The sequence below is a fragment of the Scardinius erythrophthalmus genome, assembly GCF_964197995.2.
Source record: "Scardinius erythrophthalmus genome assembly, chromosome: 5".
Taxonomy (NCBI): Eukaryota; Metazoa; Chordata; class Actinopteri; order Cypriniformes; family Leuciscidae; genus Scardinius; species Scardinius erythrophthalmus.
This window is the reverse complement of record NC_138225.1, coordinates 2,483,843-2,511,493: the sequence shown is the minus strand read 5'-3', so window position 1 is coordinate 2,511,493 and position 27,651 is coordinate 2,483,843. Positions and strand designations below refer to the sequence as shown.

The 27,651-nt window shown below is 36.9% G+C and overlaps 2 protein-coding genes across 2 annotated transcripts in view; one reads left to right on the top strand and one right to left on the bottom strand.

Annotated features, from left to right (window-relative positions):
• Window positions 1–22,361, bottom strand: part of myo19 (myosin XIX) — a 40,512-nt gene extending 18,151 nt beyond the window's left edge. The window contains exons 1-10 of the mRNA XM_081366259.1: window positions 22,212–22,361; window positions 10,550–10,697; window positions 8,115–8,263; window positions 3,397–3,510; window positions 2,683–2,809; window positions 2,498–2,567; window positions 2,309–2,411; window positions 2,013–2,109; window positions 613–689; window positions 98–188 (exon numbers count right to left, since the gene is read on the bottom strand). Coding sequence (XP_081222385.1) covers window positions 98–188; window positions 613–689; window positions 2,013–2,109; window positions 2,309–2,411; window positions 2,498–2,567; window positions 2,683–2,809; window positions 3,397–3,510; window positions 8,115–8,263; window positions 10,550–10,697; window positions 22,212–22,328 — 1,093 coding nt within the window. The 5' untranslated portion in view covers window positions 22,329–22,361. The remainder of the gene's footprint in view (window positions 1–97; window positions 189–612; window positions 690–2,012; window positions 2,110–2,308; window positions 2,412–2,497; window positions 2,568–2,682; window positions 2,810–3,396; window positions 3,511–8,114; window positions 8,264–10,549; window positions 10,698–22,211) is intronic.
• A 170-nt stretch (window positions 22,362–22,531) lies between these two features.
• Window positions 22,532–25,678, top strand: pigw (phosphatidylinositol glycan anchor biosynthesis, class W). Its single transcript, XM_081366258.1, has 2 exons — window positions 22,532–22,801; window positions 23,980–25,678. The coding sequence occupies exon 2, from the start codon at window positions 23,983–23,985 to the stop codon at window positions 25,447–25,449; it is 1,467 nt and encodes a 488-aa protein (XP_081222384.1). The 5' UTR covers window positions 22,532–22,801; window positions 23,980–23,982; the 3' UTR covers window positions 25,450–25,678.
• The last annotated feature ends 1,973 nt before the right edge of the window (window positions 25,679–27,651 follow it).

Below are 27,651 nucleotides of genomic sequence, written 5' to 3'. Positions count from 1 at the left end.
ATACGTTGTCTCATCATGTCTGGAATATGCACCTCACCTAATAATTCACAGCCATAACTTTGCTTTTTAGATAAACAAAACAGCAGAAACACCACACCTTTGGAGTGCCCACCAAGATCACATGGTTGAGCCTCTTCTGATGCAGGACTGAAGTCCACATTCCCCAGCTGCAGAAGACCTGCAAGGATCTTTGCAAAAAGACAACAATCCAGTCATTTTTACATCATATTTATTTCCATAATTTTACACATCAACAGCCACCAACTCTCTCATCTCCTATGTTGTTATTTTGGTGTGTGAACTTGCATCAAAACCTCAAGGGTAATTTGCACTGAGAAATCAAAAAGTTAATTTATTATTTTTTATTCATTATGTGGGGAAACAAACAAACTTTTAATTTCTCAGGTCTTCTTCAGTGTGTGGTGTATTTTAGTAATTTAGTGTCTTCACCCACTATTTATACAAATAAGGCCTTATTAACATCGTAAAGTTTAATTAATCAGTCCAAACCACCAAGTGTAATCAGAATCTAAAAATCCAACATCAAATCAGACCATTAATCTCCAATCATCTTTGAGGTTTTAATGTCATTTTACCCTTGTCACGTCTTACCCTGAAAATCTGTGCCCGTTTCCCCTCATCAATGCCAAGGTTGATCATGGCATCCATCGTCTCTTGCAAACAGTCTTCTGCTCAGACAAACAGAATGCAAGATGTCAAATATTAGAAGTGCCTCCTCAAATTCCTCATAAAATGCTTCAAAAGACAAATTCTTGACATATAGTGGAACTATATTATCACCCAGATCTTTATATAAAGCTGGATATATAGGTTTGTCCATCTTTATTGATTGCTTATATCATTGCAAAATGTAAATTATATAATTGTCTTATCTGCTAAATGTGACAAAGGCGTAATATATTTAAGTCCCCCCGTGGTGAAAATCCAGCTTTTAATGTAGTTTATGTGTCTATGTGGTGTTTTTAATCTGCTTTAAGACAATCCATGTGTAAATTCATAAGTCGACACCATTGCTGAGTATTTTCTCCTTAAAACTGCAGTGAACCAAAGACAGTCTCAAAAACACGCTTTGAAATCGCTGGTGTTTCTGACGTCACAAACTACCTTGTAACCAATCAGATCAACGTGTGATCGTCAACCAGTGGATCTCTGAGTGAGTGGAGGCGGGGCTCATTTGCATATTCATAGAACCGTGCATACTAAATGAGGCAAGGGTGTCGGGTTACATTCAAGCTATTTTAAAGGTATAGCGGAGGATCTTTCCGAATTTTAGATAAGAACCGCCCTCTCCACTTTTTGAAAAAATGCACATGCGCAACACTCTACTTGCTCCCGAGAGGGAACGCCTATTAAACTAGGCAAGGTTCTCCTCATGCACGCTCTGTTTACAAGTTGCTGTCGGCATCGCTCATACAAGATTACTTTCCAAAAGAAGATTTGCACTTTTTCTCCAAATAGCATGCCAAACTTTACCTGTCGAGTAGAAACTTCGCGACTGAGGCATCAGTGGGAAGCCGAACCTGTGTTTTCAGCGCACGCCATCGTGTGAAACAATCTCCCAAAAACACTCTGATCTTGTTTCTCTCTTCTGAGGCCTTTCTCTTCTTCTCATACAGTTCGTTCAAACTTTTTCTCTTGCGACCCTCAAACATTTTCAAAGGACCCGGTGAAACGGCGAGCTTCAATGAATGGCTGAGCTCTAGCTCACCACACATAAACCCTTGAAAGTGCGCATGCGCAGAAAGCGAAAACTAAGGGACGAGCACGTACGACGGCCTTACATATACATATCACCAGAATGATTGACACTTAGGTGGACCAATAGTTTACACTACCCACCCGGAAAAAGAAAATCCTCCGCTATACCTTTAACGCATGAATAATTTTTTTTTTCAAGGGAAAAAAATTTTAATATGCCATTTTGGTGATCAAAGATGAGTTTTAAGGGATAAAATGAATGACTACAGGGGGATTTTAACTTTAATTCTTGCCTTCTAAGGTTTTCTCAGCATGTGGCAACCAAGCAAAGTCTTGTTCCAAAGGCAGCATCCATTCCAGTCTCTGTTTTTCTGTGGCTCCTTTCATCATCTTCAAATCAAACCAAGAGTAAACAACCAACATACAAATGAACACACAAGCAAACAAAATTGTCTGACTGTCTGACATCAAAATGTTTGTAGATGATCTAAACATAAAGGGCATTAGAACTGATAAAATTACTGGAAATGGATATCTTTTTAGTATTTGTATTCCTGGTAGGTTTTGTGAATGCAGGCTCTTACTTCACCTGGTAGAATATGTGAAAATTTCTCTCATTTGGTGCTTGGATAGCCACTCGGGTCTTCTCCAAGAGATACGTATGCACTGACGCCCCAACCAGCAGCTGAGAGCTGAATTATAAAATCACATTGGTTTAAAACAATAACAAGATGCTTAAGGTTCATATGCCTGAAGTCTGAGAGAAAACACAACTGACCTGTTGAGCTGAAGCTGAATGTATTTTCCAAAGCGACTGCTGTTGCTGTTGCGTAATGTGCAAGAATTGCCTGGGGAAGAATGGAAAAGGAAAATAAAGGCTTTTCTAAAGAGTCTATTGAAGATATCACTGAAAATCATAGAGGAAACAAAAGTACAACATAAAATGCTCGCAGTCATTCTCACCAAACGCCTCCATGATGGGGTTGGAGTCCAGTACTCGTCTTTCTATATTCTCTACTGTGTTCTGGGACTTCTGAGAAGAGGCGGCCACAGTGGCATAATACTTCATCAGACAACGTGACGTCCATGTCTGAAGAGAGATTTAGTAGATGTGGTCTAAATCGCTTTGAGATCCGTCAAACAGACGTGTTAATATGTGTTTGAAATATTGAGCTTGACAGACCGTCAATATAAGAAATCAAACTTTCCTGGATTTTTATATTAAGAGAGTTCACTGTACTATGAAACAGCAAAATTCAGAACACACAATGCAAAAAAAGGCTTTATAAACTTTCATAATTTTCTAACATGCAGATCTTTCTGAAGAATCACATTCACAACATCAAAAAACAAACAGCAAGTTTATTTAGATAATTTTAGCCTGATCTTTTTCCCAAAAGCATCATTAGCCAACTACACTGTAAACAAAAGTTGCTGCTTTTTAAGTACAATTAACTTGGATGTTTAAATCATTTCAACTTAAATTACATTAAACTGACTAAAAAAAAAAAAGAGTTAAATCTTGTATAACCTATATTTTTTTTAAATCGATGAGTTAAAGCAATGTATAAACATACTATATGTTGTCATAACTTATTAATCATATCATTTTTTACAGTGTATGGTCGCAAGTTCCTTTGACAACCGCTTACTCCTGACACCACAAACACCGCTTACCTTCCCAGCTCCGCTCTCTCCAGAGACGACCAGCGATTGGTTCATGGGCTCCACCTGGCCTTGCACATTCCTATACGCCTCTTCTGCTACGATGAAGATGTGTGGCTTAAATTCCTACGTACAAAGAGATGCTTTAACATTGCCTTCTATATAACAGTGCTTTCTGTAAACCAGCATAATATAATTTACTAGGGCTGGGACGATACACCCATCTCCTCTACTTTCACGATACGATATGTATTGTGATTGTTTTAAGAATTGCGATTCTACAAGTATTGCAATTCGATATTTCAATATATTGCAATTTATTTAACACTTGATCATCGGGAAAAGTTCAATCATACACTTATACAGACTGTACATGAGTCTCATTTACAACAACAAATTAGGGCTGACTTCTAATAGTCGAGGATTCGACGATTCGATTCGGAGAGGTCTGATTCGACTATGAACCTCATAGTCGAATAAATGGGCGTCAGTTTGGTTTGAAATGTGCTGGGGACAGAGACGCATTCGCATTTTCAGAAGGGCTGGGTACCATTTTTAATTTATTTTTTCGCTTTCGCGCAGGTCATGTTTTGAAAGACGATGTCCTGTAGCTTACTAATGTAAATAAATAAAAATGTATTCAAAAATCTGCTTCACATTTTCAGCAGGGCTGCGGAGCGGCTGTGAGTTGACTCCACGCGGTTCTCAAGTGCGTTAAAAAGCTTTACGTGGTTTAATGTACCTAAACAATGATTACCAAATTCCCCTTTCATGTTGCTCCTCATAACCACTTAAAATGGTAAAAAAAAAATCGAACCCAGAGTCCAATTATTATGGACGTTAACTGATATTAAGCGGTTCTGCTTCACATTTTCAGCAGGGCTGCGGAGCGGCTGTGAGTTGACTCCACACGGTTCTCATGGGCGTTAAAAAGCTTTACGTGGTTTAATGTACCTAAACAACGATTACCAAATTTCCCTCTCATATTGCTCCTCATAACCACTGAAAATGGTCAAAAAATCGAACCCAGAGTCCAATTATTATGGACGTTATCTGACATTAAGCGTTTCAGCTTCACATTTTCAGCAGGGCTGCGGAGCGGCTGTGAGTTGACTCCACACGGTTCTCATGGGCGTTAAAAAGCTTTACGTGGTTTAATGTACCTAAACAACGATTACCAAATTTCCCTCTCATATTGCTCCTCATAACCACTGAAAATGGTCAAAAAATCGAACCCAGAGTCCAATTATTATGGACGTTATCTGACATTAAGCGGTTCTGCTTCACATTTTCAGCAGGGCAGCGGAGCGGCTGTGAGTTGACTCCACACGGTTCTCATGGGCGTTAAAAAGCTTTACGTGGTTTAATGTACCTAAACAACGATTACCAAATTTCCCTCTCATATTGCTCCTCATAACCACTGAAAATGGTCAAAAAATCGAACCCAGAGTCCAATTATTATGGACGTTATCTGACATTAAGCGTTTCAGCTTCACATTTTCAGCAGGGCAGCGGAGCGGCTGTGAGTTGACTCCACACGGTTCTCATGGGCATGAAAAAGCTTTACGTGGTTTAATGTACCTAAACAACCATCACCAAATTTCTCTCTCATATTGCTCCTCATGTTTATGAAATGTTATGATATATGTGTGATATGTGTTTTTTAGCTCTTTTGTTTGAAATGGAAAAAATCTAGCTGCTATCTAAAAAAAAAAGGTTCGACTATCAGTCGACTACGGCAAAATCTAACGAATCAGATTCGACTATGAAAATCCTTAGTCGAAAACAGCCCTACAACAAATCATCACATCTTTCTGACTTTTATTTCATAAGCATCATACAATACTACATTCTCTTTAATAAATTATTCAATAACAAATACATTTTTTAACGGTCACTTGTCGCCAATTAGTCGCGAAACAATGTAATCGATAAATGCGTCATTTTAAGCACCAAGCTTCTATCAAAAGCTGATCTCTATCGTAGACATCAGTGTTCATATTTGAACTTTAAACTTTTATCCAAGTACTTCAATGATAATTTTAACAATTGCATCACAGAAATAATGATACTATGAGGCTGAAAAGACTGTTTGTGAAGCAGTTTCATGACGACTCTCTCCGGGTCAGCGCCAACACAGATCTGAATGTTGCGATATGTTTTTGTCAAAGTTTAATAGACGGATTTAAAGATCGTGTGTGTGTTTGAATCGAGATCACAGTCTTTTAAAGATGAATCGTGCAGCTCTACTGCCTTATCTCTCTCTCTGTATCTGAGTAGCGCGAGGGCTTTCAGTGCGTTCAGTCTCACGTCTCTTCCACGCAAACACTCGGGATATTATGACACTCGACACTCATAGATGACGACACATTTCATCCTCTGTTGGAACGAAAGTGGCTAACTTCTGTCAACCTCATCTACAAGCAAGGACAAAAATAAAGCAATTAAATTTGAATTAATATCGATTCTGGAATAAAAAAAATTTGTTTTAGAATCGTAAAAAAAATCAATAAAAAAAATCGCGATAGCTAGGAGAATACATTTTTTCTCCCATCCTTATAATTTACCCTTACCTGTCCCAGAAAACGGCCATAAAATATTGGTCAATATCATCTAGAGTGACCTCAGTTTATTTATATCCAACTTCCTGGTTTGCAATTTTTCCATTAACATTCTCAGATGTCAAAATAAACATGCAGAGGAGAGCAAGCATTGTTACTGGTCCATGGCGTAGATACGAAAAGGTCAAAACTCGTACATAATAGATTAATAGTTTGCATTTTACTTTTTGCACAAATGAATGACAGCTGGTGACCAAAAGACGTACCAAAAGCACTGTTTAAAATATAAAAAGTTAAAGACTGACTCATTAACTTCATATTGAATCCCACAGAACCTGCAGCACACTGAACAGACCAGGTGTGCAAACACTGTTTTGACTCTGTCCTCCGCTTTGACAAAAGGCAGATCATCCTGTCATCTGTTATGCATTAACAGTACAGATCAACACGCTACTAGAGGTGGGTGTCATCACTTAAAATCTTTATATCTTGGTTAATGTAGATAATCACAATGTAGGCTAGTTGTTTTTGATTCATTCAACAACAGTTTAACCAAGAAATATTTACATATTATACATGCTCAAGGAGTAATGTCTATTTTTGATCAATTTGATAATAACGCAAATACTAAATAAATGAAAGGAGCTTCATCTGAGCCATGCTTGAAGCTGTCGTACAACTACAATTACACCTCGTTAAAAACAAGGATACAAAATGATTCCCATTCAACAAAGCTGTTGTTTTTGGTGCAATAAAGTTGCCTTCTGCAGTGCAGTTTGCTATACTTAAGTCTTCAGTTTTCCTGTTGGTGTCTAATTGTTTAACCCTAACCCTAATCATATAGCAAAATCAACACCGGTTAAAGGTGCAGTTAGAGATTTATTTATATTGATATTTGAACCTAACCCTAACCCAAACAAACACACCCCTCCATTCATTGCTCCGCCCCCAAATGCGCAAATGTCTCTTTATCATAGCTAAAGCGAAGCAAAATAATGCTTAATGAAAAATAATGCGAAGATGGGGAACGAATGGTTGTCCTGTTACTTTAGCTAACATTACAACAACAGTATATCTTTGGTTCTGTGAAACACAGCAAAACCAATAATACTCATGTATTAGGGCTGCACGATTAATCGCACATGATTAAACCGTTCTGTCTTAGTGCGATTATGAAATCGCAAAGGCTGTGATTATTATTATACGTAGCTTGTCAGTGAAGCGCGGCTCTGTGATCAGTAGTAAACGCTGCTCCATCTGAAAGCACTGCGAGTTTAACATGCATTTTAAAAAGCAAACATCTTTCCAAACATGAGAAGCATTTAAGAGCCTCTTGTCCAACAAAAGACAACATTTAATAGCATTTTTACTCCAAACTCACTTCATAACATCAGTTGAGTGTTTGAAAACATCCTTCTGTAAGATGATGTGGCTTCTTACACAGAATAAGGCACACAATATATTTCATAGTATTCTATACAGTGATAAAGGCTATGTCAATTATCACTGCATTATAAATATACTTTATTGTCATGAAAATACCTGAGAAAGCTTGAAGAACTCAGATAAAACATATATTGTCAAAGTTGTGTGTTTATTAGTAATGTTTAATCAAATCAAAGCGTTTCAATCTTCTGTTTATTCAGCTTCAGTGATAGTATGATGCCCATAAGGATTTCTGGGAATGATGTGCATTATCTACTTTTGCTGCGGGGAATATTTGGGGTTTCTGCGCAACAGCGCCCTCTGGCTTTCAGATGGAGCAGTATCTACTACTGATCACAGAACTGTGCTGGACTGACAAGCGGCGCATTAAAAAAAAAAATATTGCAGCCTTTGCCAAATCGCGTTAGATTTAATTCCAATTAAATGTAATGTCTCTCAGCCATCTCTCTTTCTACAGTCCTTCTTCAAATCTGTAGATGATTGGCTACAAGTGTGTTGTGGTGCTCGGTCCGATCCACTTTCAACAGCGTTTCTCAGAAATCGTTTACTGCACCTTTAACATACATCTACCAATTCATGGCATGAAGCATTAAACCACCCAGCCTTACAAATGACTATACAATCTCATGGTATTTATGGCTTCCACAGCAAAGTATGTGTAACTTCTACATTTAATGTTTGAGATGTACTGATAGACTTGTTCATGTCCTCACATGTGTTTACCTGAGGCTGAGGGGCGGAGTGATATTCCCTCATCACATCCAGAGAGTACAGGTGAGGGATGGGTTGGAAGGGGTTTAGGGCGACCAGCGTGCAGCCAGCGTGTGTGTAGAAAACCTTCGCGCTGTACCTGGCCTGCAGACATTTCAGCACTGTACGACACACAAAACACCACAGCAGGGATTAAACACAGACTCACAACAGCAGAAGAGCTAGAAGTATAAGATAAGGTAAAATAGTCATTCATGTTACTGGTATTATGTTGTTAAAGTCCCCCTGTGGTGAAAATCAAGCTTTTAAAGTTGCGTATATGTGTTTTTAATTTGCTTTAAGACAAACCATGTATAAATTCATAAGTCGACAGCATTGCTGAGTATTTTCTCCTTAAAACTGCAGTGAACCAAAGACAGGCTCAAAAACACGCTTTGAAATCGCTGGTGTTTCTGACGTCACAAACTACCTTGTAACCAATCAGATCAACGTGTGATCGTCAACCAGCGGATCTCTGAGTGAGTGAGTGGAGGCGGGGCTCATTTGCATATTCATAGAACCACACATACTAAATGAGGCAAGGGTGTCGAGTTACATTCAAGCTATTTTATTTTAAAAAACATTTAAAAATATGTCATTTTGGTGATCAAATGTGAGTTTTAAGGGATAAAATGATTGACTACAGGGGGACTTTAAAGTCTTGTAAGTAAGTACAGATTTAAAAGGGGTTTAAAAGACAATTAACAGTCAGTAACTGCACTGACATTATCAGTTGAAAGCAATTTGAACTTAACTGAACTGGATAATGACAGGATATAGACCTTATAGGGCGGTTAAACGCCATATGGAATTCAACACGGATGAAAACGAGGCAGTGAGGGATAGACTTAAAGGTATAGCGGAGGATTTTCTTTTTCCGGGTGGACCATCAAGACTATTGGGCCTCCTAAGTGTCAATCATTCTGGTGATATGTTTACATAAGGCCGTCGTACGTGCTGGTGCACACGATTCACACGATGGCATGCGCTCAAAACACAGGTTGGGCTTCGCACTGATGCCTCAGTCGCGAAGTTTCTACTTGACAGGTAAAGTTTGGCAGGCTATTTGGAGAAATCCATTTAAAATCACTGCTAGTAAAAGTTAATGTAAGCTATGTTTAGCTCGTGCATGCTCTCTCGTGCACACGTTTAATAGGCGTTCCCTCTCGGGAGCAGGTAGAGTGTTGCGCATGTGCATTTTTTCAAAAAGTGGAGAGGCGGTTCTTTTCTAAAATTCGGGAAAATCCTCCGCTATACCTTTAATACATGATGGCAAGCACTGTAAAGGCCAGAAAAACATGACTAGACACTGACTAGATGTATTTAGAGTAATGTAGGCCATTAACTGGTAACGTAAGACATTTGGCATTATCGGGACCCGCAAATATTCCGAGATTGCATTATTATACATTGTATTCAACATTATTTATAGCAGTTTAATGTAGTACTGACACTAAACCCCTATTCGGACGGGATTAGCTTTACCAGGGTAGATGGAGTAATGTAATTTTACCACAGGACTTCTGTAATATTAATGGCCAATTCGCACGGGATAAGAGATCTCAGTAAACTAGCAGAAGTGGGAGAGTAACTCGATTTACACACCGCTGTCACTCCTGTCGTCATGTGTGTGTCACGCTGCTTCCTGATATCACGTGTGCAAACACATATAACCTATATTTATATATATAAAACAGTTATGTCCGGTCAAACGATGTATTAATGAACTTCAGATTGGATTGTGTTGGTAATACAATATCCCGTCCGAATAGGGCTTAAAACTCTGAAAACTTGATTTTCTTTTCTCACAGTAATTTTTATTTTGGGTGAACTTACACAATACATATTGTCACAATCCACAAAATATATTGTTGCATTTTTGTATTGCGATATATTGTGACACGAAATATTCCCTACAAACCGTGTTTTTGAGACTGTCTTTGATTCACTGCAGTTTTAAGGAGAAAATACTCAGCAATGCTGTCGACTTGTGAATTTACACATGGTTTGTCTTAAAGCATATTAAAAACACCACATAGACACATAAACAACAATTAAAAGCTGGATTTTCACCACAGGGGGACTTTAAATATGACGCTACCCTGATTTAGGGCTATTGTCTTCAGTAGAGCTGCTTTACAGCTGAAATTGAATTAGTTTCATAATTGATTAATTTTACAACATTCTTTTACACTATTTTCCTGTTCATTCATGTGAAGCTGCTTTGATCTGTATTGTATAAATTGAAGTTATTTTTGATGTGATGATATGTAGATATTGATGTGATGGTTGATATTATGAATCAGAATTCAAGCTCCAACCTAGAATTTCAGATGCTAAAACTGAAATCAGGCGATCAAAATGCGGAAAGACTATCCTCTGAATTGCTTTTTGCACACACACTGTACCTGTGGAAGGGGTGACCGGGTTGACTTTAGTGAGGTCATCGTACGTGTGCAGTTCAGCTTCATTGATGAGGAAGTCTCTGACGTCCAATTCCAGTGAATCATTGAGAGGGTTCCCGAGGCCCTGAGCTTTCTCTGTCAGTCCATTTACCTGCATAATGCAAATAAATCTGCTCAGAGCATGCATTAGGCCTGTCACGATAACTACTTTTTGTTGTGCGATATATTGTCTCAGAAATAATTGCGATAAACGATATTATTGTCATTTTAAGACCATTTTATGCCTGTGAATATAGTATCATAATATACAGTAACAGCATAACAATGCAAGTCGGCCTACACACTTTCAAATGACAGCCTTTTAATTCCTAAGATCACGGAAATTAAGTGCCAAAAAACTTGAATAAGTAGTAAATAAACATTTTATTTTTAAAAAAGTGCAAAGTAGCAAGTAGAAATAAACAGAGCTATTCCAGTAGGGTCCTCACACCAGCGGTGCTCGGCCCTAAAACACACTTGCAAATGCACTAAAGGCTCTTATGGAGATTTTCCATTTCCCCCGTCCTCTGTGAAGAAAGTGTACACACACACTATTGCTGAAAACACAAACCCTACTAAACAGTCAGATGTCCATATGAACAAAGACAGAAGCTTTAACAGGCCATTTCTGCTGCTAAAACGGTTTGAAATCGAGTGCATTTGGACTTGCTTTTCTAAACGGCCTGTAGTTCTCAGGAAAAACACGATAACGCCTCAAATGACGCCCTTTCCCCCATGTCAACGACCGCTCTGTGTGTGAAGGAACTGCCCGAGCCCCGCTGTTGGTGACATTCATTATGTAAACATAATAGGCGATATATTGTGTCACCAAAAACTACTGAGATCATGCACAATTAGTCGATATATTTATTATTGCGACAGGCCTAAGCATGCATTCAAAAAGAACAGGTTCCACTCACTGACTGAACTGATGCAGCAATCCAGTTCAGAAATGTTTCATACGTACAATCCCTGATGCTGTTTTGCACAGCATTAAAATACAAATGTAATTAGGGATGCACAAATTAGAAAATTTTGGCAGATACTGATAACACATAATTCTTTATATTTGCAAGCCGACAACCGATATATCGGCCGATAAATCTAAAACCAAATTTTTTAAATACATTTTTTTTTGAGAGCCGGATTACAAAAACAAAAGTCTCACCATTAATGTCCCAAGCACACGATTATAATGTTCTCATTATAATTGTATATATCCTATATGACAGACTTGCACTGAACTGTATTTTCCTTTTTTGAAGTGATTTCCAATCATATTTCAAGCAATTTAAAACCCATCATGTTGAACAGTGCGCATCTGAAGAGTCTCAGCTGAAGGAAATAATCCATTATTTATCGGCTTTTATATATCGGCCATATTTTCTTATCGGGCCGATAACAACAACATTAAAAATGAACATATCGGCCGATACCAATATGGTGGCAGATATATCATGCATCCATAAATTTAATTAAAAACAGTATAGTGTTGTCACGATACCAAAATTATTGTTTCGATACCGATACCAAGTCAAGTATTGCGATTTCGATACTTTTTCGATACTTTTCCTGGAAAGGGAGAAAAACTCTCAAATATCATTGCTGTGCTTTATTTTAAAACCGGGACACCATTCTAATCATATAACACACTAATAAATGAACATATGAACAGCAGATATATTAAACATTTGAACAAAAAATGAAATATAAAAAAATAAATTAGAGCAATGACATTCAAGGTAAAAAAAAATATAAATTTAGCAGCATTATCTCATTTATCATAAGAAACATAAGAGCTTTATCTTGATTCTGAACTTTGAATAAAAATATGAACAGCGATTATATTAAACAATGTTTAATATTGGTAACATATGATAAGCCTCATTGGTGATATTTTTGACATATGGGGAGAGAGTTTTGGAAGGCCTATAGCCTACTTCATGTTAAACATAAATATGTAGCAACAAAGACAACGTCGGCAGTGTTGACGGCAAAATAGGCTACAGAATAATTCGTTCTGTATTGAGAGGTGCAATATTTGAAAATCGATAATATTTTTTTAAATTACATTTTATATTGTATTTGTCAACTTTCAAACATCAAAATATCATTGATTAATATGTATTTGTGTCAAAATGACAGAAATATCTTTTCCTATTCTATTTTGCCTGGAAACGCTTCCAACACGCGTGCGTGGCTGATAAATATGCCAAAAATGCTACCAAAAAAATAGAGATAGATATGGTAATAAGGTATAGTAAGGCAGAAGTTAAAAGCATAATTAAAGCAGAAATGAGAAAGAAGTGGCAAGAGGAGTGGAATATAGAAACAAAAGCGAGAATGTACTACAGTATCCAGAAGAGGGTAGGAGGTATGAGAGAAAATAATAGGAACAAAAAGGAAGAGGACATTATTTCGAGAATGAGATTTGGGCATACTGGATTAAATAGTACGCTTAAAATAATAGGGAAACATGAAACTGGGATGTGTGAGGTCTGTAATATTAACGAAACAGTAGAACATGTAATTATGAATTGTCATAGGTATAAGGAGGAAAGGATGAGGCTGAAAGACTGGTTTAGGAAAGAAAAAATTAGATTTGAAATGAGGGAAATACTACAAATGAATTCAGGGCATGTAGGGTATAGAGCGATATTTGTGTTTTTGAATAAAACAGGGCTTAGTAGAAGGATATGAGTTTAGTTGTTTTAGAAAGTTGTATGTAATAATAATGATAATGTATGAATATTAATAATGTTATTAGATATTTATGAAGCTATTTATTGGTTTTATATATGTATTTATTTATTTATTTATTTAAAGGATAGTGAGAGAAGGCTATTGTGATCCACACTCCATATCAGAAGGTGGCGGTAATGCACACTGAAAAGTTGTTTGCCAACCGCCATTAAAAGAAAGAAGAAGAAGAAGAAGAAGAACACGCGTGCGTGTTGTGTGAAAAATAGGCGTCGGTTCTATGCACGCGTTTTCCGCGCGTCTCGATCATAGACTGTAAAAAAATATGGACGTAGTGTCCGTGACGTCACCCGTAGGTTTCTGAAGAGCATTTTTGAAGCCTAAAGTGGGCGGAGCCGGCCGTCGCCATCTTGGCCTTGCGTCACTCCCGGATAACAGAAAATAGGCAAACAGGCGGAGCGTGAGTGAGCTGAGGAGCCTGGCTATCTGAAATCTCCTAGCTCGACGTGATCGAGTTAGCTGATGATGTAAAGCCAATTAAACGTTCCTATTTTTGCCCTTCGAAATATTATAATAGTTAAAAGACGTGGCTACAAGTGAGACTGTGTATTACTTCGAGAGTGTTTGTGTGTGACAGTGATTTATGTGCATACATGTCCGTCACTCTTTCATGGTCCGTCAGCGCGGCAGTTCGTAGAGAGCTTATTCAGTCCATTTTAAATTCTGATGTTGGCCGTCTCTCAAATGGGTTATGGTTTAACCGTTAAACCATAGATATATTGCCTTTGAAGTGCAAGTAAATGCGCTAGAAAATCCGCGCTCATTCATGTGCATTTATTGCATGGACGGAGAAAGCGCCGACGCCTGCATGATTTCATCTGACGGTACATAAGCATATTATAATCCATCTGTTCCGTGAGAGCTGAACGAACGAGCATGTATTGACGTTTTAAATTTGAAAACCCCCAAAAGCAACGAAATTGTCAGACATCCATTAGTACAGGTTCACGGAGGAAAACAACTGAAATACAGCGCTGGTTGTTCTCTCGAACGATAACGACGAAATCCAAAGACGTGGGCTTTGTACCCAAGTATTAAATTGTATGAAATAATCCCGAAAAAAAGCACAAACACTGCAGAGATGGCAAGTTCAGCAGCTAACATTGCTGAGGTGAAGTGACGGCTAGTAACAGCAGACAAACGGCTAGCACTGACAGCGGCAATCCATCTGTCACTCAAGTGGCCACTGGCCACACCCTTAAATTTAAATATTAATCAACTAAACGGACGAGTTATAAAATAATTCACCCCCCTCACAGTTGTTATGAAGGGCAAAATTAGCTGTATAGACCAAAGCCACATAGAGATCCAGGCTGTAAACATATTTTTTTCTGCTGTAAAGTTGGTAATTTTAACATGAGGGAGATACAGATTTGACTCACTTCTGCAGCCAGGCCAAGCGGCCAGTCAACGAATTACAGTTTAACTCACTTCCGTGTTGGTTTCAAGAGAGAGACGGGGAGGTTGCCGCTTGGTCTCGATCTGCGCCCAGACCAAGCGGCAACCTCCCCGTCTCTCTCTTGAAACCAACACGGAAGTGAGTTAAACTGTAATTCGTTGACTGGCCGCTTGAGGCTGTTGTCAGAAGTGAGTCAAATCTGTATCTCCCTCATGTTAAAATGACCAACTTTACAGCAGAAAAAAACGTGTTTAAAGCCTGGTGTCTGTATGTGGATTTGGTCTATACAGCTAATTTTGCCCTTCATAACAACTGTGAGGGGGGTGAATTATTTTATAACTCGTCCCTTTAGTTGATTAATATTTAAATTTAAGGGTGTGGCCAAGCCACTTGAGTGACAGATGGATTGCCGCTGTCAGTGCTAGCCGTTTGTCTGCTGTTACTAGCCGTCACTTCACCTCAGCAATGTTAGCTGCTGAACTTGCCATCTCTGCAGTGTTTGTGCTTTTTTCGGGATTATCATTTCATACAATTTTAATACTTGGGTAACGTTACAAAGCTCACGTCTTTGGATTCCGTCGTTATCGTTCAACCAGCGCTGTATTTCAGTTGTTTTCCTCTGTGAACATGCACTAATGGATGTCTAACAATTTCGTTGCTTTTTGGGGTTTTCAAATCTAAAACGTCAATAAATGCTTGTTCGTTCTGCTCCCATGGAACAGATGGATTATAATATGCTTATGTAGGTTACCGTCAGATGAAATCATGCAGGCGTCGGCGCTTTCTCCGTCCGTGAATGAGCGCGGATTTTCTAGCGCATTAACTTGCACTTCAAAGGCAATATATCTATGGTTTAACGGTTAAACCATAACCCATTTGAGAGACGGCCAACATCAGAATTTAAAATGGACTGAATAAGCTCTCTACGAACTTGAGCGATGCCGCGCTGACGGACCATGAAAGAGTGACGGACATGTATGCACATAAATCACTGTCACACACAAACACTCTTGAAAGACACAGTCTCACTTGTAGCCATGTCTTTTAACTATTACAATATTTCGAAGGGCATAAATAGGAACGTTTAATTGGCTTTACATCATCAGCTAACTCGATCACGTCGAGCTAGGTGATTTCAGATAGCCAGGCTCCTCAGCTCCACTCACGCCATTTTCTGTTATCCGGGAGTGAGGGAGCAAGGCCAAGATGGCGACGGCCGGCTCCGCCCACTTTAGGCTTCAAAAATGCTCTTCAGAAACCTACGGGTGACGTCACGGACACTACGTCCATATTTTTTTACAGTCTATGGCCCAGACGCGTGTGTCACGCAGGCAGTTATCATGGGAGCCGAAATAAAAACGGACACGACATGCAGCCAGTGTGTCGCCGGCCTTACAAATCTGGAACGCGGTCATTCTTAGAAGTATCGATACTAATAAATTAAGGAATCGTGACGTTTTTAATTTCCGGTTTACTTTTGAAGTTTCGGTGCACCGTGCAACAGAGCAAGGTAGGCAACGTACTTCCATATGTCACTCCTCGCGTCTTTTTCTACGAGTCGTGGACCACTTGTGCTCGCACATGCAGCCATCTCGCTGTAGTGTTTTGTTACATGACACTGACAGCGGCGGGTTCTTTGCTGCGTTTGAGGCGTTTTTTTTTTTTTTTTTTAAGTATCGATACTGATAAATTTAGGTATCGTGACGTTTTTAATTTCCGAGTATCGCGATACTTTTGAAGTATCGGTACATCGTGCAACACTAAAACAGTATAATTTAAACTTAAGAACACAACATCCATTCAAAAGCCCATGGTATGCAATCCATAGACTGTAAAATAATATGGACGACACCCCTTCGCTCTCTTCAATAGACCCAAAGAGTATAGAAGCCCAAGAGGCGAAACTCTGTTGTGTTATGGGTAACAGTCTGTAGATGGCGCTGCGGAGGCGCGTCCGCCATTATGGACTGAAAGCTGCTGAAATCGTTAGCGCCAGTCAATGGCAAAATCCATTTTAATAGGTGTTTATAGTTCATGTGTGCACTTGCTAGATTGCACATCTTTTTTGTACCTTTCCGCCTGTAATAGGACATTCATAGATTGTTTTTGTTCTTCCCATTGAAACGTTCACTGTGTGCACTTTCACTGAAGATGTTGAAAAAACAAGTTGTTAATATTTTTGTGATATTCTATGTAAAATATTAACTGTCTTTAGAAATGTTCATTTATAATGTTATTTATTTATTTTTCCAAATCATATATATGGTGATGTTCACTAATTTCAAAATCAACATTTGAATAAACATCTTATTACTTATATCTTATTACTGTGTGTCTGCCTATAGCCTATATATTATTTCATGAATTTCTGTTAGTCATATAACTAGGAAAATGCATAATAGAACATAAATATTGATAGATTAAAGTTTTGCAGTAATTTTATAATTTTATCTTTGCAAACCGTAAGTGGTAGGCTAATGAAGCCGATTCGGTGGGGACATACCCTTACTAAAAAGTACTATAGGAATCTTATAGTATTTTGGGACAAAATATTATAGTAATCTTATAGGAATACTATAGTAATTTGGGACATACTACAGAAGTACGATAAGACTACTATATAAATACTGTAGCAGCTTTAAAATATTATAGAGGTATTACAGAAAATCACAGAAGTATGTTATGTTCTGTAATACCTCTATAATATCCTAGAGTCGCTATAGTATTTCTATAGTAGTCTTATAGTACTTCTATAGTAATATTTTGTCCCAAAATACTATTTTCCTAAGGGTAATTAGGCCATGCATAACCAACACATAGACGTATATTTTCTGTCATTTAACGTCATTTAACGTCGGTCATCCTCATTAATGTATTTTAAATTGTTTTCATATTGAGATATGACGGCCAGAAAAAATTAAGTTATGTTAAGTTTTTGTTATGTTAAGTTTTTCAGTGCCATTGACTCCCATTATTTTTCGGTGTTTTCCTTCAGTTTTCAGTCCATAATGGCGGCCGCGCCGTCACGTCATGGGGGCAACTGTTGCTATGGAGCGTTCTATTGAGTTTCGCCTCTTGGGCTTCTATACTCTTTGATAGACCTTTCTCACAATAACCGTAAATACGTAATCGTTGTGGAAGCGGAGTTCCTGTCAAGCGTCAACACACCAGAAAAACATAAACCCGGGCAAGTTTAAAATGGATCAAAGAGTCTACACAACTTCATTAATGGATTTGCCAAATATTACATTTGCTGATGTGACGACTCGTGGAGGAAAACTCCGTCACCAAAAAGAAAAAACGAAATAAAGGGTAAAAAAATTTCCACGAGGAATTTGTCCATAAATATCAAGTAAGTAGAGAGCGAGGCTAACTGTTACTGAACTGTTAACTAAAATGACACATCATTAGCGTGTCAATAGCTCTTGCTAGTCGCTTGCGCCATTTGTTTATGTTGCCTTGACTGCGGAGGAAGTAGATTACCACGACGATTGCGTATTTCCGGTCACAAATACGGAAGTTGTGAGAAAGGTCTATAGGTGAGAAGTGAAGCCACCAGTGTCCCAATATGGCGCTGACATCTTGGGACTTGAGTCTGCGCAGTAGCGACCTCGGGACCAGACCTGCAGTAGAATTGCACAAGTGCTACTGCTAAAGAGTGCAATGTCAATACAGCTGTTACCTTAATTTACATTTCTCATAAGCTTAACTGAATTGGCCTAGAGATAAAACAATTTGGACATTTTTTGTCTAAAGACTACATATACATAGCTACCAAAATTAATGTCGGTAGCTGCAGTTTGACTAAAAGTTGACAAAAAATGCAATGACTTTTCGTCAACTAAAACTAGACTAAAACTATGAAAGACAAAATGACTAAAATGTGACTAAGACCAATAAGTATTTTCGTCTCAAGATGAAAACTAAGACTAAATCAAAAATGGCTGCCAAAATTTACACTGGTGAGCAGAGAGTAAAGCCGCGAAATCAACACCCCGCCCTCACTCTCGGTGTGAAATAATTAATTATAGAAATTTAGATATCAAATTTAAATCTCCAATCTCCTCAGTCCTCCGAAGATCCCGAAAAAAAGTCTGTTGGTGCTTCAGTGACTACTTCGCTCAGAGAACCTGTCAATCACAGCTGTCAATCATGACGTCACACCACCGTTTTTATAGCATCAAATAACTAACTAAAAACTTATTTTAAAAACAAACTTGAATTTACATCAGCGTGAAAAAAACTACAGTGAATGACAGAAACCACCTTCGGAAAAAAGATATTTGAAGTGTAATTAAATTGTTTAGTTGGTCTCAAGTCCCGTTGAATAACACGGAGAGGCGGAGCTTATGACCTATACTAGGACCAGCCACCGGGGGGGGGCGATCGAGACGCTTTGGCTTCACTTTTCAGGGCTTGTGCGGCACGCTTGATGCAATCGCATTTCACATAATGCACAATATCATCATTAAGCCTGTTTTATGTCAGCTGAGTTTATGCATGACATCAAAGGAAAGAGCCATTTTTATCTGCAACAACCTTTAAAGGTCTCAGTTAGTGATGCACGATATATCGGCCACCATATCGGTATCGGACGATATACAGTACCAGTCAAAAGTTTGGAAACGTTACTATTTTTAATGTTTTTGAAAGAAGTCTCTTATGCTCATCAAGCCTGCAGTTAAAAAAAAAATAAAATAAAAAAAAATAACTAATATTATGAAATATTATTACAATTTAAAATAATGGTTCTCTTTTTTAATATATTTTAAAATTTAATTTATTTTTGTGATGCAAAGCTGAATTTTCATCAGCAAGTACTCCAGTCTTTGGTGTCTTATGATCCTTCAGAAATCATTCTAATATGATGATTTGATACTCAGTTATTATCAATGATGGAAACAGTTGTGCTGTTTAATATATTTTTTTGGAATACTTTTTTCAGGATTCATTGATGAGTAAAACGTTAACAGCATTTATTCATAAAAACAGCATTTATTCAAAATAAAAACATTTCTAACAATATAAATCGTTACCATCACCTTTTATTAATTTAACGCATCCTTGTTGAATTAAAGTACTAATTTCTTTTAAAAAAAATAGTTATTGTTCCCAAAGTTTTGAACGGTAGTGTATATTGTTACAAAAAAAATTCTATTCTAAATAAATACAGTTCTTTTTAACTTTTTATTCTTCAAATAATCCTGAAAAAAGTATCTCAGGTTATAAAAAAAATATTAAGCAGCACAACTGTTTCCAACATTGATCATAAATCATCATATTAGAATGATTTCTGAAGATCATAAGACACCAAAGACTGGAGTACTTGCTGATGAAAATTCAGCTTTGCATCACAAAAATAAATTACATTTTAAAGTATATTAAAAAAGAGAACCATTATTTTAAATTGTAATAATATTTCATAATATTACTGTTTTTTTGTTTTGTTTTGTTTTTTACTGCAGGCTTGATGAGCATAAGAGACTTCTTTCAAAAACATTAAAAATAGTATTGTTTCCAAACTTTTGAATGGTACTATATGATCATTTTTATTTTTTTAATGTTATCATTACCAGCCCAATAAGAAAATGTGTCCGATATATTAAAGCCGATAAATGATGGATTATTTCCTTCAGCTGAGACTCTTCAGATGCGCACTGTTCAACATGATGGTTTTGAATTGCTTGAAATATTATTGGAAATCACTTCAAAAAAGGAAAATACAGTTCAGTGCAAGTCTGTCATATCGGCTACATAAAATTATAATGAGAATATCATTATAATTGTGTGCTTGAGACATGGATTTTAGTAATGAGACTTTTGTTTTTGTAATCAGGCTCTCAAAAATGATGTAAAAGTGTGGATTTAGACTTATCAGCCATTATATGGGTTATCAGCTTTCAAATATAAAGAAGTATCAGTTATCAGTATCGGCCAAAATGTTCATATCGGTGCATTCCTAGTTTCAGTACATTTCAACATTTGTATTTGTAATGATCTGACTAATTGCTTGTACTATTCCTCTCTTGAAAGACGCTTGCAGGCAAATGCTCCTAATGAGCGACAACAGAGCCCAAAAAAAAAAAAAAACCTTATTCAAAACAACAAGCATGGACTTCATCAAGAAAATTATAAATATTGGGTATAAACGTAAACGGAGTAATGAAATTGCACGTCGTTCCTCCGATTCTGCTGCGAATCCACATGTTCTGACGACAGCATGTGTTGAGACGGGTCAGGACAGGGTGAAGAAGACAAGCTAATTATACACAGTACACACCGTCTGCTGGACAGGCCTGCTCCTAATCCAATAACACAGGTAAACCACAGCAACACTACCTGGTTAAGTATAGACTCAGAGATCACATAGATATAGATTAATGACAGATTAATTCAGAAACATCTAACAAAACCATTACAGATTCCCAGTTTTAACCGGCTGGCACCAACCCTGAAGTCATGAGCTTTTTTTTGGCACTATTAACACAGTAAACTAGACATAATACCCAAGGGTGACCTTTAATAGTGCAACTTTATTAGGCTAGAATGAACATGAATACAAACAATATAATAACTTGTCTCCTGGACAGGTTGTATGTTCCCTTAACCTCATATAAAGTTATGCCAAAAAAAAGGAGAGCATTTTAGGTAGTTTTGTGCGCATGCTCAGATTAGGCTGACCTGGTGAATAATCTAAGCATGGCCTTTTTCAGATTAACTGCACGCGGCATAATCCGCCAATGACAACACGAGCTGAACACGTCAATGAATATGCAAATGAGGTAACACCGGAAAAACAAGACAGTTCATATAGTGATTACATATAATCACAGTAAATCACTTTGTCTTTATCAACAATTATTGTTAAACTCAATAGAAAAACTAGTCTAGGGTGACATGTATTAACTTTTTTCAATTACTTCCTTTAAAAATAAAATGTTAGGACAGGAATAATAATAAGCTAATTTATTTTTTACAATGACATTTGAGAATATAAATCTGTGTTCCCCATCAGTATATGTATATATATATATATATATATATATATATATATATATATATATATATATATATAAATAAATAAATAAATAAATAAATAAATATATATAAAAAAAAGCGTCAGCTAAATGTATATATATATATATATATGTATACTGTTGTTACTATGGTAAGTACAATGTAACATGTAACAAGACACTGTAAAATAAAGTGTTACCAAAAAAACGATGAGAAAACTATGAATACTTATGTAAACCATTGTACTACTATGTTTTTTGGACATGGTTATTAATATTTGATAACATTTTTTGTGATGGGTTGCTTTCAAATAAACGTTTATTTTCCTGTTCAGTTTGTCAGTTTGATTTAAACATTTTATTGTTGATGATAAATCTTAAACTTTGTTATACATAAAGAAAAAGTGAGGTGAATGTATTAAATGAGCAGTGAATTATAAAGTTAGTGTACCTTTTCCTCCTGTCGATTTGGTCTTCCAGGTTTTCCCAAACTCCCGTCAGAGCTCGAGCTGTTAACGGTCGAAACGTCTTTATTTCGGAATAAAAGCTTCTGTTTGACATTCGCCATGACTGTAAACTTTAGAAAGACGAGCTTCGCGGTATTTACTTTTTCATATCTCTGCCATTAGGCGGATATTTTATGAGTTATTTGATGTTTTCCAGCCATGAAAATTCCTCAGTGAAGGACAAAACTCCCCACTCGCGCGCGACTCACACCGGCGGGCACTGACACGCGCAGTAACGTCACTCAAGAAAAGTCCCCGCCCATATAGTGACGTTCCATGTAAGCCACGCCCAACGCGGAAAAGAAACATTCCAGTGCCAATGTGCGACGACACTTTGTTATAAACTGAGGATTATTAATGAAAAATAAACGATTTATTCGAATAATGTGTATTTCTACTATTTAATGAAAAGATACAAGTACAGTAATGATTCATAGGAGTCGCTGTTTAGTGTGTTAAACCGGTTTATCCAGACAAGCCACTGTTGTAATGTGGTTTCTGTAGTTTAGTCTCACGATACATCACACGGGAAGAGGTAAGTCACATTTTAATAAAATACAATAGCTTCAATAAATGTGTTTCTTGATTAACTCGCTTAAATGGAATTATTTGCACTTAAATGTTTGAGATCAAAAATACCATTGTCAATTTTAGGATTAGCAGAGTGGTTTACAACTTTATACTTTTTTTACTGCCATAAGAATCCGACAACATTTTGGCCAATTAACATAAATGTATTATTAATTGATATATAATATACTATATATACACTGCCATAAAAAATATGAGAACGGTAAGATATTTAATGTTTTTAAAATAAGTCTCTTCTGCTCAAATAAATGTATTTATTTGATAAATTTAAATTATTACAATTTTTAAATATCTGCTTTCTATTTGAATATATTTCAAAGTGTAATTTATTCCTGTGATCAAAGCTGAATATTCAGCATCATTACTCCAGTCTTCAGTGTCACATGATCCTTCAGAAATCACTCTAATATGATTATTTGATGCTCAAAAAATATTAATTATTATTATTATCAGTGTTTAAAACACTTCACCAGTTGTGGACAATTATTTTTTCAGGATTCTTTGGTGAATAGAAAGTTCTGTTTCATTTATTTGAAATAGAATCTTTTGTAACATTTGAAATGTCTTTACTGCAACTTTTGATCAATTAAATGCATCAATGCTGAATAAAAGTATTCATTTCTTTTATTTCCCCCCTTTTAAACTTTTGAACGGTAGTGTATAATAAAAAAAAAGCTTTCTATTTCAGATAAATGCTGTTCTTTTGAACTTTCTATTCTGAAAAAATAAATTGTACACAACTGTTTTCAACATTGATTATAATAATAAACGTTTCTTGAGCAGCAAATCCTCATATTAGAGTGATTTCTGAAGGATCATGTGACACTGAAGACTGGAGTAATGATGCTAAAAATTCAGCTTTGATCACAGGAATAAATTACACTTTACTATATATTCACATAGAAAACAGTTATTTTAAATTGTAATAATATTTCACAATAATACTAATTTTTTATTTTTTTGTTGCATTTTTTTTTTTGCATTTTTAATCAAATAAATGCAGCCTTGTTGAGCATAAGAAACTTCTTTTAAAAACATAAAAAATCATACCGCTCCCAAACTTTTGAACAGCGTACACTATGTTTTATAATATAAATAAAATATGTGTGTCTCTTTGTACAGACAATGGCATCACCAGACGAGAAAGTTGCGTTCGTCAGCAATCTGAACGGCACCAGCCTGACGGAGGTTTCTCTGGGATCCTTCTTAGCCCCGCTGTGTGTCCTCAGTCGAGGGCTTTTCCTGATAGTCTTCCACCTGGGAAAAGGGATTCTCCCGTTCTCCTGGGCATCCCATCTCCTGCTGGACTTCACATCTCTAATAATGCCTTTGGTCCTGTCGTGCACCGCATTAAGCGACATCCTTCACTCCGTAATCGTGGGCATCGCTGTAGTGGACTTCGCTGTCCTATACCTCGTGTACACGAACGGAAAGCGAGCTTCCTTCTCTAATACGATGGACAAGTTCGTGAAAAGCAGAGTTGAATCCAACCTAGTCCCGTTCGTAACCGTGTTCCGCGTCCTAGTCAATGTGAAGACCGCCATAAGCATTTTAGCTGTTGATTTCAGCGTGTTCCCAAGACGTTATGCAAAGACAGAGACGTACGGAACGGGAGTGATGGATTTCGGTGTGGGAGCGTATGTGATCGCCAATGCATTGGTGTGTCCCGAAGCAAGAGGAAAGGAGATGCGCGGATCGAAGATCAGTCATGTGCTAAAACAGTCCATCTCAGTCTGGCCTTTGGTCCTGTTAGGGTTCGTGAGGCTTGCAAGCGTTAAATCGTCCGGGTATCACGAACATGTGACTGAGTATGGAGTTCACTGGAACTTTTTCTTCACGTTAGCCATCGTCAGACTGGTGGCGTCCGCACTTCTGGCTCTCTTTCCGGTAAACTCCTCATGGATTCTTGCTGTGGTCATTGGTGGAACGTACCAGGTTATCTTGGAAACAACAGGTCTGAAGGCCTTTCTCATTCACGGGAATAATCGCTCAGGCTTTCTGGAGGAAAACAAAGAGGGCATCTTCTCGGTCGTGGGTTACATAGCCATCTACATGGCCGGGGTTCAGATCGGCCATTACCTCATGCAAAGCAGAGCTTTAGTCCAAGACTGGATCAGAGTGATCCGCAACCTTCTGTTGACTAGCTTTGGCTTGTTTTGCGCTTTATACGTGTGCCAGAGATGCATCGAGCCAGTTTCACGCAGAATGGCTAATCTTTCCTTCTGCGTTTGGACTGTAGCGCAAGCCATGTTCTTTCTCTCTTGTTTAAGCATCGCTGATTTAGTGTTGCTGTTTTCTAAAGTCATCTCTAATTTTTCACTTGTGTCCACATCGTGGTGTCCACATCAAAATAGGAAGTCTGAGAAAATGAGGAATAGTATGGATGCGTTATGCCTCGTACAGTCTGTTAACCGGAATCAGCTGTTATATTTCCTGCTGGCGAACATCATGACGGGTTTGACCAATGTGTTCGTGGACACTCTGAACAGCAGCGATGCTTTAGGTGTGAGTGTTCTGCTCTTGTATATGTTTGTGAACAGCTTGGTCATATTCATTTTGCATATCAATAAAATAACCATTAAGTTCTGGTGAACACCTTTTTAGTTAATTTTAGGTTTCTGAATGGATCTCTCGTTTCTACTGCTGTGAAATATGTAAATTGTTTGCAAAGTGCAAATAAAAGTGAATGGGTTATTTGTAAATATGCTGTTATTATATGTGTAATCTGTGTTATATATCAAATATTTAAGTACTAAATGGGTTGATTTCATGGCAATATTAGATGCAAATAACATGGACATCACATCAGAGATTTAGATTCAGATTTTTGTCTTTTTATATAATAATAATAATACATTTTATTTATTTGGCGCCTTTCTGGACACTCAAGGTATGCTCTAAATATATATATATATATATAAAAGTCTACATGGACTATTTTTAATCCATTTACCATTCAGGAACAGTAATATATATATATATATATATATATACAGTGCAATGCATAAGTGAATACACCCATGCTAAAGTTGACTAAAAAGAGGAATAAAAAATCATATTTTGGAAATTGAACTTAATGCCTTAATTTAAAAAAATAGGAAAAATCCAACCTTTAAGGACACCAATTTTCTTTGTGAATGAATAATGTATCGTAAATAAATAAATGTTCTTCCTTAAAATACATGGTGCATAAGTTAGTACACCCCTATGTTAAATTCCCATAGAGGCAGGCAGATTTTTATTTTTAAGTATTTTTTTTAATTTCTTTTTAGGATACTATGCATCCTGATAAAGTTCCCTTGGCCTTTGGAATTAAAATAGCCCCACATCATCACATAGCCTTCACCATACCTAGAGATTGGCATGGGGTACTTTCCATAAGATCATCTCTCAATGCAAATCAAACTAGCTATTAGGCTAACTGAAATAAAACCATGCCAATCTCTAGGTATGGTGAAGGCTATGTGATGATGTGGGGCTATTTTAATTCCAAAGGCCAAGGGAACTTTATCAGGATGCATAGTATCCTAAAAAAAAATTAAAAAAAATACTTAAAAATAAAAATCTGCCTGCCTCTATGGGAATTTAACATAGGGGTGTACTCACTTATGCACCATGTATTTTAAGGAAGAACATTTATTTATTTACGATACATTATTCATTCACAAAGAAAATTGGTGTCCTTAAAGGTTGGATTTTTCCTAATTTTTTTAATTAAGGCATTAAGTTCAATTTCCAAAATATGATTTTTTATTCCTCTTTTTAGTCAACTTTAGCATGGGTGTATTCACTTATGCATTGCACTGTATATATATTACAGTTCCTGAATGGTAAATGGTATTTTTAATTTTAAACTTTGTTTTTGAATTTTGGTGGCGACTGTGTTCAGGCTGTGGGCTCAGTGTTACGCTATATGTGCATTAAACCTCGTGTTCAGGCTGTGGGCACTCAGTATACACTATGTGTAAACCTCACTCGCAGACCTGCACAGGTAATATTATATTACTATGTAAAAAATGGTTTTAATTCAATTGAACACTAGTAGTGTCTATCATTAGAAGTGACTGTAGAGTCAAATTAACTAAAATTATAATGTTGGTGATTTAAGGCAGGACAAAAATTAAATGTAGTTAACCTGACAAAACTTTATCTAGCAGGAATGACTAAATTAATTGAAATTCATACAACAAGATTACAACAAATTATTTCAAACTAATTTGATTGTAATTCAATTTCGTGGAAAACCTTTCCTTAATTTAATTAAGTTCGTTCAACAGATTATTTTTTTGAGTGTTGTTAAAGTTGAGGGTCGCATGGATTCCACTCAATATCAGCAGATTCTGGAGAACAATGTCCAGGAATCAGTGACAAAGTTGAAGTTGCGCCGGGGCTGGATCTTTCAACAAGACAACGACCCTAAACACTGCTCAAATTCTACTAAGGCATTCATGCAGAGGAACAAGTACAACGTTCTGGAATGGCCATCTCAGTCCCCAGACCTGAATATTACTGAAAATGTGTGGTGTGATTTAAAGCGGGCTGTCCATGCTCGGAAACCATCAAACTTGACTGAACTGGAGATGTTTTTAAAGAAGAATGGTCTGAAATACCTTCCGCCAGAATCCAGACTCTAATTGGAAGCTATAGAAAGCGTTTAGAGGCTGTTATTTATGCAAAAGGAGGATGCACAAAATATTGAGTTAATTATTCTTTTGTGGTGCCTAAATGTATGCACATGCCTAATTTAGTTTACATAATTCTTGCACACTTTCCATAAATCATATAAACTTTATT

What these genes read in the sequence shown, in the direction of transcription:
- pigw (XM_081366258.1), top strand. Translation starts at nt 23,983, where the DNA reads ATGGCATCACCAGACGAGAAAGTTGCGTTCGTCAGCAATCTGAACGGC.